The sequence below is a fragment of the Boleophthalmus pectinirostris genome, unplaced genomic scaffold, assembly GCF_026225935.1.
Source record: "Boleophthalmus pectinirostris isolate CB_2022bp ecotype Guang Dong unplaced genomic scaffold, ASM2622593v1 HiC_scaffold_9, whole genome shotgun sequence".
Classification (NCBI taxonomy): Eukaryota; Metazoa; Chordata; class Actinopteri; order Gobiiformes; family Gobiidae; genus Boleophthalmus; species Boleophthalmus pectinirostris.
The window spans coordinates 1184936-1197811 of NW_026571541.1; the positions used below are offsets into that span (position 1 = coordinate 1184936).

The 12876-nt window shown below is 40.6% G+C and overlaps 1 protein-coding gene across 1 annotated transcript in view; it reads right to left on the bottom strand.

Moving 5' to 3' along the window:
* Positions 1 to 12876, bottom strand: part of LOC110172732 (roundabout, axon guidance receptor, homolog 1 (Drosophila)) — a 413603-nt gene that overhangs the window by 61923 nt on the left and 338804 nt on the right. Inside the window, 2 exon segments of the mRNA XM_055166979.1 lie at positions 2668 to 2789; positions 10120 to 10354. Of these exon segments, the coding sequence (XP_055022954.1) occupies positions 2668 to 2789; positions 10120 to 10354 (357 nt within the window).

Genomic DNA, 12876 nt, shown 5'->3' on the forward strand with positions numbered 1-12876 from the left:
GATATGTATCAGTTTCAGGAGCACATATCCAAGTGTCCTGGGTCACATTTGAAAAAATCGGATCTGTGTGGTTCAGACTGTCATTAAAAGATCAGATACAGGAACATAGGGGCCAAAAAATCAGATTTGGGTCACTTCAGGCTGCAGTCTGAACGCAGCCTTAGAAGTCGTGCCATGGAGTTCTGGACTAATTGCTAACGGGAAAGTGCATTTTGAGAGATGCACGTGTAAAGTGCGTTGCAGTCGTCCAGACGTGATGAAATAAAAGCGTGCATGATCTAAGAATTACACTAGCGACTTCTCTAAGTGTCTTGTCAATTGTCAATTTTTAGAAAGTGGAATAGGCAGGTAGTTGCTATAATGAAGAAATATTTGTTTGTGAAAAATATTGAGCTCAAAACTGACCGTTCGTACTCTGCCTTTGTATCATGAGCCAAAAGTAAAAAGTCGTGCAAAGACAAAATGCAGAAACTGACATAATTTCCTTGATTTTCTCCAGACTTCCATTCATTCTGAGAAAAACATCTCACCAAGCTCCAGTCATCATGTGTTTGTTTATAATGATCTAGAAGAGTTTTGGATTTCCTGTTTATTGTTGATCAGGCAACATTTTCACAGGGCTCCCACTCTTTTTTCACTGACAGCGTTTCCTACTTTTCCTTTAGTTTTTCATGAGCTAAAGTGAATTTTCCATGACTTTACAGCACCTACATGTGTAGAACTGATCAAACTTTTAGAGCTAAATCTGAAATGTGAACTCTTTCCACTCACCTTATAGTTTTTGAACATTCAAAATCCTGTCAGTGCATTTATTGTCGTCTCTTTTAATCAAAAGACTCAGACGTTCACAAATAATCAGAACAGACTCATGAGAACTTAACAGAACACTGGAGTTGTGTGAAAGACATACTCAAATTCCATGACTGTTCTAAAACTTCCATTGAATTTACAAAATTCCATGACTTTTTCACTTCTGGAAAATGACATTTTTAATTCTGATGACTTTTCCAGGATTTCAATGACTGTGTGAACCCTGAATACTGGTGGTTTTTTAGATTCTAGAATGTGATGGTGTCATACTCCAGATGGAAGGAAAGGGACAGATTTATTTTTAATGACATTGTACATCGTGACGGAATATCCAAAAAGTTTATTCACAAATGTATGTAAATGGTAAAAGGTAAATGGTCACATTTTTCTATAGTGCTTTTCCACCTTCAAGGCACTCAAAGCCCTTAACAACAAGGAACCACTCACCCATTCACACACCAGTGTACACAGACACTGTGGGCAAGGTGGGTTAAGTGTCTGGACCAAGGACACAACAACAGCATTCATCTGTAGAATCACACCAGCCAACCTGTGGGTCAGTGGATCTGACCACTCAACCTGTGATGTTTTATGTCGAGAGCTGGATTCAAACCACCAACCGTGTATTATTAGTATTATTAGTATAAACTTATGAACTTGCTATATTACAAAAAAAACAAAAAACAAAAAGCAACATTTTAACTGTATTTACTTTAGCTGCCCCCATCTGTATTAAATAATATCGGCCTATAGAACACTGTGATGTCATCTGAAACCCACCAATAGTGTTTACAGTATGAATAAATACACCAAATACTTTCACAGTAAAGATTATTAAAGATTATTGAAGTATAATTGAATGCAAAGATATATTTATTAAGACCCTGTGCCAAAGCCGCAACAAAAAGAAGGAGGCGACAGGTTGGATTTGAAAATAAAATATATTTATGAAATAAACGCACGACTCCTTGTTTTTGTCTCATGATACAAAGTCAGAGAACAGGAACTGACAAATAAGGTCAATTTTGAGCTCATTATTTTTCATGATATTTATTCACATGATAAAGGAGCTCTCACATACAAACACAATAACATGAACTCATTTTGACCAAACCTGATGTTACGTGTTCTGTCTTTGCAGGACAGAATACATGAATATATCCAACAGACCGTATGTAGTACAGTCTGAGAGGATACTGCGTGTAACTCTGGACACACACAAGTACTTTCAGCCACACAATCACAATCACAATCACAATCACAGGTCTTGTCCCTGACACAGAGAAAAACCCTCCTATAGAAATGCATGAGCTCCAATCCTATAGAAATGACCATTGCAGTATTTATTGTCACCACTAGATGGCAGCGTTCTCACACACTTCCTCACACGCCCCTGGGTGGATGTTCTTTTCATTCACCTCTCTCCATCCCTCTCACTCACTCTTATGCTCTCTCTGTCTTTTCTCTTCTCTCTCTCCTCGTATCTGTCTGACACGAGCACAAAGGTAAGTCTGGAGCATTATCCCCAGAGTTTCCTCTTTTTCCTTTCTCTTTTCCCTCAGCTCTTTATCCTTAAAGCCCTTTCCTCTTCTCTATTCTCTCACTCCTCTCCACTCCTTCTACTATTCCGTCCTCTCTCTGTTCCTCATTAAAACCTTAAGCCTGTCCTCTTCTCCTTTCTTTTCCAACTCCTCTCCCTTCTTCCCTTTTCCTCTTTTTAACCCAAATTTTTCTTTCTCCCTCTCCTCTCTCACCTCACTTACTCCTGGATCAGCCTTGTTTTCCTCTCTTTCTTTTTATCTCTCTCTCTCTTTCTCTCTGTTCTCCTCCCCCCATCCCTGTGTGTTGTGTCTTTACCTTGTACTCCTGGACCAGCCCGTTGCGTTCGTCTTCGGGAGGCGGTTGCCAGGAGACGAGGATGGTGGTCCCGTTGTCTCCGCTCTCTGTGACGGTGACGTCGCGGGGCGGGGCGCTGGGAGCTGGGACGAGACAACGAAACAACACAACACCTTTAAAACATGCACATTTTTACACTGAAAAGAAAGAGAAGAACATATATGTCTGCACGGTTCAATTATGAAGATGACTTTGAATATTTTTAACCAAATCTTTTATTTAGTCACGTAAAACAGTAAAATGTATTGATTTCTTGTTGTATTAATGCAAATTTGTGGCACATTTCACGAAGCAGCAGGAAAATTGTTTTTATGAAAAGACTTTCTGGGTTTTTTAAATCATAAACTAAAGTAAAATGTGATTCCAGTGTTAGGGGTCCGGTCAAGTGGTAACGGAGGGAAACAGGGGCAGATTTTTGACATTCAAATGTCTCTTATTCAGAAACTATTCAGGACTATTGAAATAAGTAAAGTATCAGAATGTAGGAAAGAGTTACACTCCAACAGGGTCAAGTTAAACCTGTGATATTCTTTCAAGTTGTTGAGGAAAAATTTAAAAACTCATGTCGGTAACAGAGGGAATGAAATATGCAGCACTTTTTGGGCAATAAATCCAAACAGTGATAACTCTTGGTTCTCACTTCCATATCCTTAACAAACTGGTTTGAATATTTGCTTCATATAGTTTTCTACCATATGGTACAAGATTAGGTTGAAAAACCTCTTACTTTTTGACTCATGAGATTTTTTATTAAGAAAGGTCATGGTAACGGAGGGAAAAGTAACGGAGGGAAAATTGTGTAAACAAGTAGAAGGTGCAGGATTTTACATCATTTGTTGCTTTTTTTTTTCTTCCGAAAACTTTAATATTACTTCAAAATGAAAGGAAACTATTTCTATAAAATATGTCAGTCCTTCCAAGCACATTTTTATCATTACATTTTTTTTTTTTTTTATATCATGTACCTTCATCAAAAGTTCAAAGTTTGAATAACACAAGATATGATGAAATACATCCATTTATTTACATGATTTGGTAAATGGTCACATTTTTCTATAGCACTTTTCCACCTTCCAAGGCACTCAAAGCACTTTACAACAAGGAACCACTCACCCATTCATACACCAGTGTACACAGACACTGTGGGCAAGGTGGGTTAAGTGTCTTGCCCAAAGACACAACAGCAGCATTCATCTGTGGGAGCTGGAATCACACCAGCCAACCTGTGGGTCAGTGGATCTGACCACTCAACCTGTGATGTTTTATGTGAAGAGCTGGATTTAGAACCACCAACCTTCAGATCAGTGGGCGAATGCTCTACCAACTGAACTACTGCCGCCCAATTTGCAGATCTTTGAAATTTGGGAAATAATTTTTGTTCCATGTTTCATACATGGTCTGTTTAAAACATATGGAACTTTAGAACCAAAAATGGTACAGAAAAAAGGTCAACAGTTTCATAAACTAGAGTACATATGTATCTGTTCAATACATTTTTATATCAGATGCATTCACTTGAATGTTTGGTCTTGCTGTTTACTTCTGCTTGACCGGGTCCTCATGTAATAGAGCGTCACATCCTAATTTTTTCCTTTTTAGTTTATTTATTATTTTTGATACGTTTATTTTGCCCAAGTCGTGTTATAGCATCCACAGTGTCTTGCCCAAGGACACAGCAATAGTATATTCAGTCAAGATTTGAACCAGCAACCCTGGGTAACTGTTAAAACTATGAAGGCACAATGATTTACATGAAACAAACCAGATCAACTTTCAAACTTCAAGTCCTTTCAGTTCTAGACAGTATATTTTTTACAGTGTACCCTCCTCCTCCTCCTCCTCCTCCTCCTCCTCCTCCTCCTCCTCCTCTTCGTCCTCCTCCTCCTCCTCCTCTTCGTCCTCTCCTCTGTCAGATCGCGCTCTTTATCTCTCCGTGAGTCTGAACCGCGATACAGAACAAAGCGCTAACGGCTAATGAGCATGCTTTCATATCTCACAGCGGCGTTTGAAAAATCCTGCGTGAAAAATAAAATCTGTGTGTTTACTGCGAGCGCACGGCGGGGGGCGAGGAGAGTGTGCGAGCGCCACAAAATATTTACAAATCTGACACACGCACGACATCCAAAGTGACATCAATATATAATAATAATAATGTATAGTTTGAGTTCATTCATGTATTTTCATTATTTTATCATCTAATTCATTATTTAGTTTTGAATTCAGAATGAATAAAAGTCTGATCTGAGCAGCAGTCGTAGAGAAAGAATCACCAACACATGAGAGTGTCTTTACGTCTTTACATGCTCATGCAGCGCTCGTGTCTCGCTCGGAAAAAATACTGGGGCAAAAAAAAAAAGGATCTAGTTGTGTATTTAGAATAAGACTAGAGTCACTCTCTCTCTCTCTCTTTCTGTGTGTCTCTGTCTCCCTTTCTCTGTCTCTCTTTCTCTGTCTCTCTTTCTCTTTCTCACTTTCTCTGTATCTCTGTGTTTTTCTCTCTCTGTGTCTGTCTTTGTCTCTCTCTCTCTTACTTCCTCTGTCCCTCTCTCTCTCTTCTCTCTCTCTTCTTTGTCTTTCTCTCTCTCTGTGTCTCTGTCTCTTTCCATCTCTCTCTTTTTCTCTCTTTCTATCTCTCTGTGTCTCTCTGTCTCTCGCTCTCTTTCTTCTCATCTCTCTCTGCTGATCACAGATTGTCTCTTCGTGTCTTGCTCTTATTTCTCAATAAATTCTAAATAGTTAAAAATAAACTGATCCTTTTTGAACCATTTTTGAGTAAAACATCTGATTTAATTATCGTCTAGATCAGGGGTTGGCAAACTTTTTGACTCGAGGGCCACAAAGGGTTTTAAAATTTGACAGAAGGGCCGGACCAGGATCAGATGGATGGAGTTTTTTTGGTAATCCACCTCATAAGAGATAAAAACTAACATGGGATATGTAGAAAATATATCTCATGTTATTGTTAGAAATATCCCATACTGAAAATCATGACAAAGCATCACAACAAAATATCTGTCTTTCAGGTCACACGATATTTACTATTTACTGAAATAACTTTGAAAAACACTGAATATGATCAAGTTCCACGGGCCAGATTAAGAAGATTAAAGGGCCGCATATGGCCCCCGGGCCGTACTTTGCCCACCCTTGGTCTAAATCATCATACTTTCTTTAATGAATCAATGCTCTGTAAACTTTACAGATACAGATTTTTTTTTTTATTCTTCTTTTAAATTATTATTAGTGTCACTGATTTCAAGAGTTAAATGAATAAATGAAGAGAGAGGAACCGGTTCAAACTCACCAAAACACAGGAAATACTCAGGACCCCCAGAACCTCCAAAGTTTTATAAGCCTATTATTTCTTTTGTCTAAAATACAGCCCTATTATTCCACTGGACAGGCTATTTCTGTCACTTCCACACTACATCAGACTGCAGCAGGTTCTTTAAATCTCACACAACTTGGTGCCAAAACTGTGACGCTCGTGAAAAAGTGTGCAGATCCACTGACAGTAACATACAGCCCAACCCTGCACTATCTCACTCTGGTGAAACGCTGTCAGTCCTGGAAAGAGGAAATGTAGTAGTAGTTGTAGTTGTAGTAGCTGTAGTATTACCACTAAGTAATACAAGCAGTAGTAGTATTAGTAGTAGTAGTAGTAGCAGTATTAGTAGTATCAGAGGTGGGACTAAGTCATTTTTTTGCAAGTCTCACTCTCTCCCCATATACATAAATATTGAAAGTACATATACACAGTGTTTGGAGTAACGTCTTATAAAAGTATCACATTACTGTAATGTGTTACTTTTTGCTGTAACACAGTGATGTTCAGCATTACAGGGGAAAAAAGTGGTAATATTTTACTCGGTACAAATGTCAGTGACGCACATTACAATGCTTTTTTTTTTTTTTATCCTGGATAGATTTGGTGGGTTTTTCGTTTTTCTTCATACAAGTTTGCTAAAATCACCTCGATATCAGCAGCAGTAAAACGCCAGAGGTGCACTCGCTTAGACCGAGATCACGAGCGAAAGGACCGGAACTCCACGCTCCACGGAGCTAAACGCAGCTGACACCCGATCGTGCTCGGGGTTCTCTCAGGGGCGGTCCTAGACTCCAAGTTCTAGTCCAAGATTAGTCCTGGTTTGGTCCTGGTTTAATCTCGGTTTAGACCTGGTTCAGTCCTGGTTTAGACCTGGTTTAGTCCATATATGGTGCAAAAGTTCAGCATCTTCGCAGTTATTTTGGTGAGAGTAACTTAAAAGTAATCCAATAGTAATGTAATGTTTTACATTTTAAACACAGTAATATTGTAATGTAACTAATGACTTTGAAATGACAATAACAAGTCATAAATAACACATTACAGTTTTAAAGTCACTTGCCCGACAGTGCATATACAGAACTATCAACTGTAAAGAGAAAGTGGTACTAGTAGTAGTAGTAGTAGCAGTAGTAGTAGTAGTAGTAGTAGTAGTAGTAGTAGTAGTAGTAGCAGTAGTAGTAGTAGTAGTAGTAGTAGTAGTAGTAGCAGTAGTAGTAGTAGTAGTCAGTAGTAGTAGTAGTAGTAGTAGTAGTAGTAGTAGTAGCAGTAGTAGTAGTAGTAGTAGTAGCAGTAGTAGTAGTAGTAGTAGTAGCAGTAGTAGTAGTAGTAGTAGTAGCAGTAGTAGTAGTAGTAGTAGTAGTAGTAGCAGTAGTAGTAGTAGTAGTAGTAGTAGTAGTAGCAGTAGTAGTAGTAGTAGTAGTAGTAGTAGTAGTAGTAGTAGTAGTAGTAGCAGTAGTAGTAGTAGCAGTAGTAGTAGTAGTAGTAGTAGTAGTAGTAGTAGCAGTAGTAGTAGTAGTAGTAGTAGTAGTAGTAGTAGTAGTAGTAGTAGTAGCAGTAGTAGTAGTAGTAGTAGTAGTAGTAGTAGCAGTAGTAGTAGTAGTAGTAGTAGTAGCAGTAGTAGTAGTAGTAGTACAGTAGTAGTAGTAGTAGTAGTAGCAGTAGTAGTAGTAGTAGTAGTAGTAGTAGTAGTAGTAGTAGTAGTAGTAGTAGTAGTAGTAGTAGCAGTAGTAGTAGTAGTAGTAGTAGTAGTAGTAGTAGCAGTAGTAGTAGTAGTAGTAGTAGCAGTAGTAGTAGTAGTCAGTAGTAGTAGCAGTAGTAGTAGTAGTAGTAGTAGTAGTAGTAGTAGTAGTAGTAGTAGTAGTAGTAGTAGTAGTAGTAGTAGTAGTAGTAGTAGTAGTAGTAGCAGTAGTAGTAGTAGTAGTAGTAGTAGTAGTAGTAGTAGTAGTAGTAGCAGTAGTAGTAGTAGTAGTAGTAGTAGTAGTAGCAGTAGTAGTAGTAGTAGTAGTAGTAGTAGTAGTAGTAGTAGTAGCAGTAGTAGTAGTAGCAGTAGTAGTAGTAGTAGTAAGTAGTCAGTTAGTAGTAGTAGTAGTAGTAGTAGTAGTAGTAGTAGTAGTAGTAGAAAAATAAGCAGGCATAGTAATAATCTGATTTCTTTTTACTGTTGACAGAAAAACCCATTTAAACTCTGTGCTTCCATTTCAGTGTTAAGAATGATTCCAAGTGCTTCATAAAAAAGAATCACCACAAATGAGTTTCTGAAACAGTCAGACTCCGACATACTTGATATTCTGAGCACATGTCATTATATTTTATACTTTACATATGGTCCTTTAACGACTTCCTGACTATAGTATTAATCCAGACAGGCCCAGCAGCACCACGCCCAAGAGCCCGGCGCTGACAGAGCGCTGCAAATACACACACCACTTCCAATTACTCTGATGTGTAATTATTGAACTGAATTGAAGAGATTTTCTACCATGGATCAATCCTGCACCAATGACCAACTCAGACTGAGACGATTTAGTAATATTTATGTTTGTGGTTACACATAATGATAATTGTTTTTATGGTTCATATGTGCAAACACAGAGATATGGTTTGTAAAAAATATATTTTCATATTTGAATATAAATACATACATTAACAGTGATGTACTATTTCGAGTGCCTATAGAAAAATGTACAGACAGAACAAATTCATCTGAAACAGTCTGTGGTCGTCCTGAGTCATTCCTCATGTACCTTATGCACTCAGAGCGTCTTCATTACTCAAAGAGTTTAAAAGCACTTTTCACAACTTCCAGAGATCAGTGCAATTTTTCCGTCATGTATAATGCTAACAACTAGGATGCTAACAGTGTAATTCCTGATACTTGGACAATAAAACACTTCATCATTAGATGAAGAAAGCCCAGCGGACTGATTTTGTTCACATTTAAATTTTTTACTCAGTTCAAGATAGACATGACTTCATGTTACGCACTGAAAAAGCAACTTTACCACTAAACTAACTCCACACTGTGTCCCAACAGAGGACAGAAGCGTGTCCCTGTAGAGGACAGAGGCGTGTCCCTGTAGAGGACAGAAGCGTGTCCCTGTAGAGGACAGAGGCGTGTCCCTGCAGAGGACAGAGGCGTGTCCCTGTAGAGGACAGAGGCGTGTCCCTGTAGAGGACAGAAGCGTGTCCCTGCAGAGGACAGAAGCGTGTCCCTGCAGAGGACAGAGGCGTGTCCCTGTAGAGGACAGAAGCGTGTCCCTGTAGAGGACAGAAGCGTGTCCCTGTAGAGGACAGAAGCGTGTCCCTGTAGAGGACAGAAGCGTGTCCCTGTAGAGGACAGAGCGTGTCCCTGTAGAGGACAGAAGCGTGTCCCTGTAGAGGACAGAAGCGTGTCCCTGTAGAGGACAGAGGCGTGTCCCTGTAGAGGACAGAGGCGTGTCCCTGTAGAGGACAGAGGCGTGTCCCTGCAGAGGACAGAAGCGTGTCCCTGTAGAGGACAGAGGCGTGTCCCTGTAGAGGACAGAGGCGTGTCCCTGTAGAGGACAGAAGCGTGTCCCTGTAGAGGACAGAAGCGTGTCCCTGTAGAGGACAGAGTCGTGTCCCTGTAGAGGACAGAGGCGTGTCCCTGTAGAGGACAGAAGCGTGTCCCTGTAGAGGACAGAGTCGTGTGAACTTTAGTTTCTTATAAAAGTGTGCAGAGAAGCTAAACAGAGCTCACATCTAGTCTGAAGTAGATGTGCTGTCATAGAGCCACTTACTAAACTTATCCTTGTCTTATTTAAATAAATAAAAATAATGATAATAATAATAATTAAAAAATACAAAATAAACAACAACAATGCAATGAGGCCTTTAAGGAAAGCCCTGGTCTTCATCCTGCAGCTCTGCACATTCAAACAGGAGCCACTCATTTGATCTGAACAGTAAAATACAGTAAAACATAAAGACACATCGATCCTGCATCTGTTCATGAGCCACACAATCATAACTGAACTGAACAGTGAGACACAGAGTCCCACCTCTGTATGTGACACTTCACACTGTGTGATGGGGACAGGGTGTGTGCTCGTCGCTCGCTCACTCACCTTCCTCCAGAGTTCTGGCGATCTTCACGTCGCTGTCTGTACCCTGGAATTCGTTGAAGAACGGTCTCACTTTAAACTCGTAGGTGACGCCCTTCCGGAGCTGAGGCACCACGGCGCTGTCCTCCCCCGCCGTCCGCACCTCGAAAACCGACCAATCACTACGCACCTGGCCCTCTGCTGGAGACGACCGGTACAGCACCTTATAACCCTGGATGTACTGGGACTGCTGCTCCACCTGCACAGCACAGCACACATACAGGCTCAGTCTAGAGAAGTATTACTCTTATATTCTGCATTATTCATTGTGCTATCGGCCTTATACATGCTCATGAGAACATTTGCCTTGACATTTCCAGTTTTAGAACTTATAATAATGTCTGTCTTAAATAGAAATAGAAACAGAAACAGACTTCATGTTCCTACAGCTGCACTCTCTAAACTAGGAAATAGTGTTAGGATGGATAACAATACTAAGATATTTATGATGATATCCAGTACCCAGTGGACTTATTTTGTGGGTCAGTGTGTCTGAACACCTTTACCAGTGGTGTGGAGAGCGGGACTCAAACCACCAACCTTCTTTCAGATCAGTGGACAAACACACACCAACTGAGCTACTGTCACTTTTTTATTTTTTTCCTCGTGCTCGTCCATTGGTGATAAGGACACAACTGTCAGTGTAGTCTTTTGGTCGGCATGAAACTGACCCGTGCCCACGTGTTTGCTCCTCCCTGCCCCCTCCCCCCACACCCTCAGAGGGGCATCGGGGGACAGAGGAGGACAGGGAGGTGCGTGCCAGCCTGTCCCGCGCTGATAGAAACCACTTGACGGTTGTGCAAATAATAGTGGAGAAGAGGAAGAGTGGAGTGTGAATGCACTTAAGTGTAAATGTGGAACAGATGTGATGGAGGGAGGGAGGGAGGGAGGGAGGGAGGAGGAGGAGGGAGGAGGGAGGAGGGAGGAGGAGGGAGGAGGAGGGAGGAGGGAGGAGGGAGGGAGGAGAGGAGGGAGGAGGAGGAGGGAGGGAGGGAGGGAGGGAGGGAGGAGGAGGGAGGAGGGAGGAGGGAGGGAGGGAGGGAGGGAGGGAGGGAGGAGAGGAGGAGGGGAGGAGGGAGGAGGAGGGAGGGAGGGAGGAGGGAGGGAGGGAGGAGGGAGGAGGGAGGAGGAGAGGGAGGAGGGAGGGAGGGAGGGAGGAGGGAGGGATGGAGGGAGGAGGGAGGAGAGGGAGGGAGGGGGAGGAGGGAGGAGGAGGGAGGAGGGAGGAGGAGGAGGGAGGAGGAGGGAGGGGGAGGAGGAGGGAGGAGGAGGGAGGGAGGGGGGGGAGGGAGGGGAGGGAGGGGGACAGAGCTGTGCACATTTGGACTGACTCATATTTTGAATTGGATTAATAAACATACACAACATTTTGTATCTTCAACTATGTCTAGAAAACAGACATGGTTTCATTACCAGTGTTGGGGAGTAACAGATTACATGTACCAAAGTTACGTAATCAGAGTACAAATTATGAGTAACTGTATTCAGTTACAGTTACTGTTTCAATGAGTGGTAATTGGATTACAGTTACTTTGTTGAAATAAGTGGATTACATGATGGTATTTTCCTGTTTTCACATTTTGGGATAAGCCAGGACTAAAACCACGACTAAACCAGGTCTAAACTAGAACTAAACTAGGATTAAACCAGAACTAAATTAGGACTAAACCAGAACTAAACTAGGACTAAATTAGAACTAAACTAGGACTAAACTAGGATTAAACCATAATTAAACTAGGACTAAACTAGAACTAAACTAGGACTAAACCAGGACTAAAATCAAAACTAAACTAGGACTAAACCAGAACTAAACTAGGACTAAATTAGAACTAAACTAGGACTAAAACAGAACTAAACTAGGACTAAAACAGAACTAAACTAGGACTAAATTACAACTAAACTAGGACTAAACCAGAACTAAACTAGGACTAAAATCAAAACTAAACTAGGACTAAACTAGGATTAAACCAAAACTAAACTAGGACTAAATTACAACTAAACTAGGACTAAACTAAAAAGCATGACAATATCAAGTAATCCAAAGTATTCAGATTACATTACTCACCTAAAGTAATTTAATGGATTATGTTACAAACTACATTTTGGTGTGTGTAATCTGTAATCTGTAGGGGAATACATTTTAAAAGTCATCCTTCCCAACACTGTTCATTACATAACATATGTAGGTTAAAGTTACACTTCTCTGTGGGGAAATGTGATCTCTGCATTTGACCCATGTGTCTATGCCACTGGGACACTTCAGGAGCAGTGAGCACCAGGCACAGCACTCAGGACACATCTCCAGATCTTTGGGAAACCAGAGTGTCCAGAGGAAACCACCCAGACACAGAGAGAACATCCAAACATCCTTCTTGAACCATACATAACCATACATAACTAGGGACGGGACATTCCATGAAATTTTCTTAATCGATCATCGGAAGAATTAACGATCGATTATCGATTAATCATTAAAGTTTTTATATTAAAAATATCATCATTATTATTACTATCTGCACTACTAATCTGCATAAATAAATTCAACTTTACGACATATACGGAAAGGAACATACGAACAGAAAGCGTGGAATTTCTTGTACAAGTCATCGTTAAATACACATTTGTGCTTCGATATGCAGTGTTGGGAAGGTGACTAATACTTGAATGTGATTGGTCGAACAGCAGCACAAGTTCAATCCAGCAGAGAAAATCACAGACATC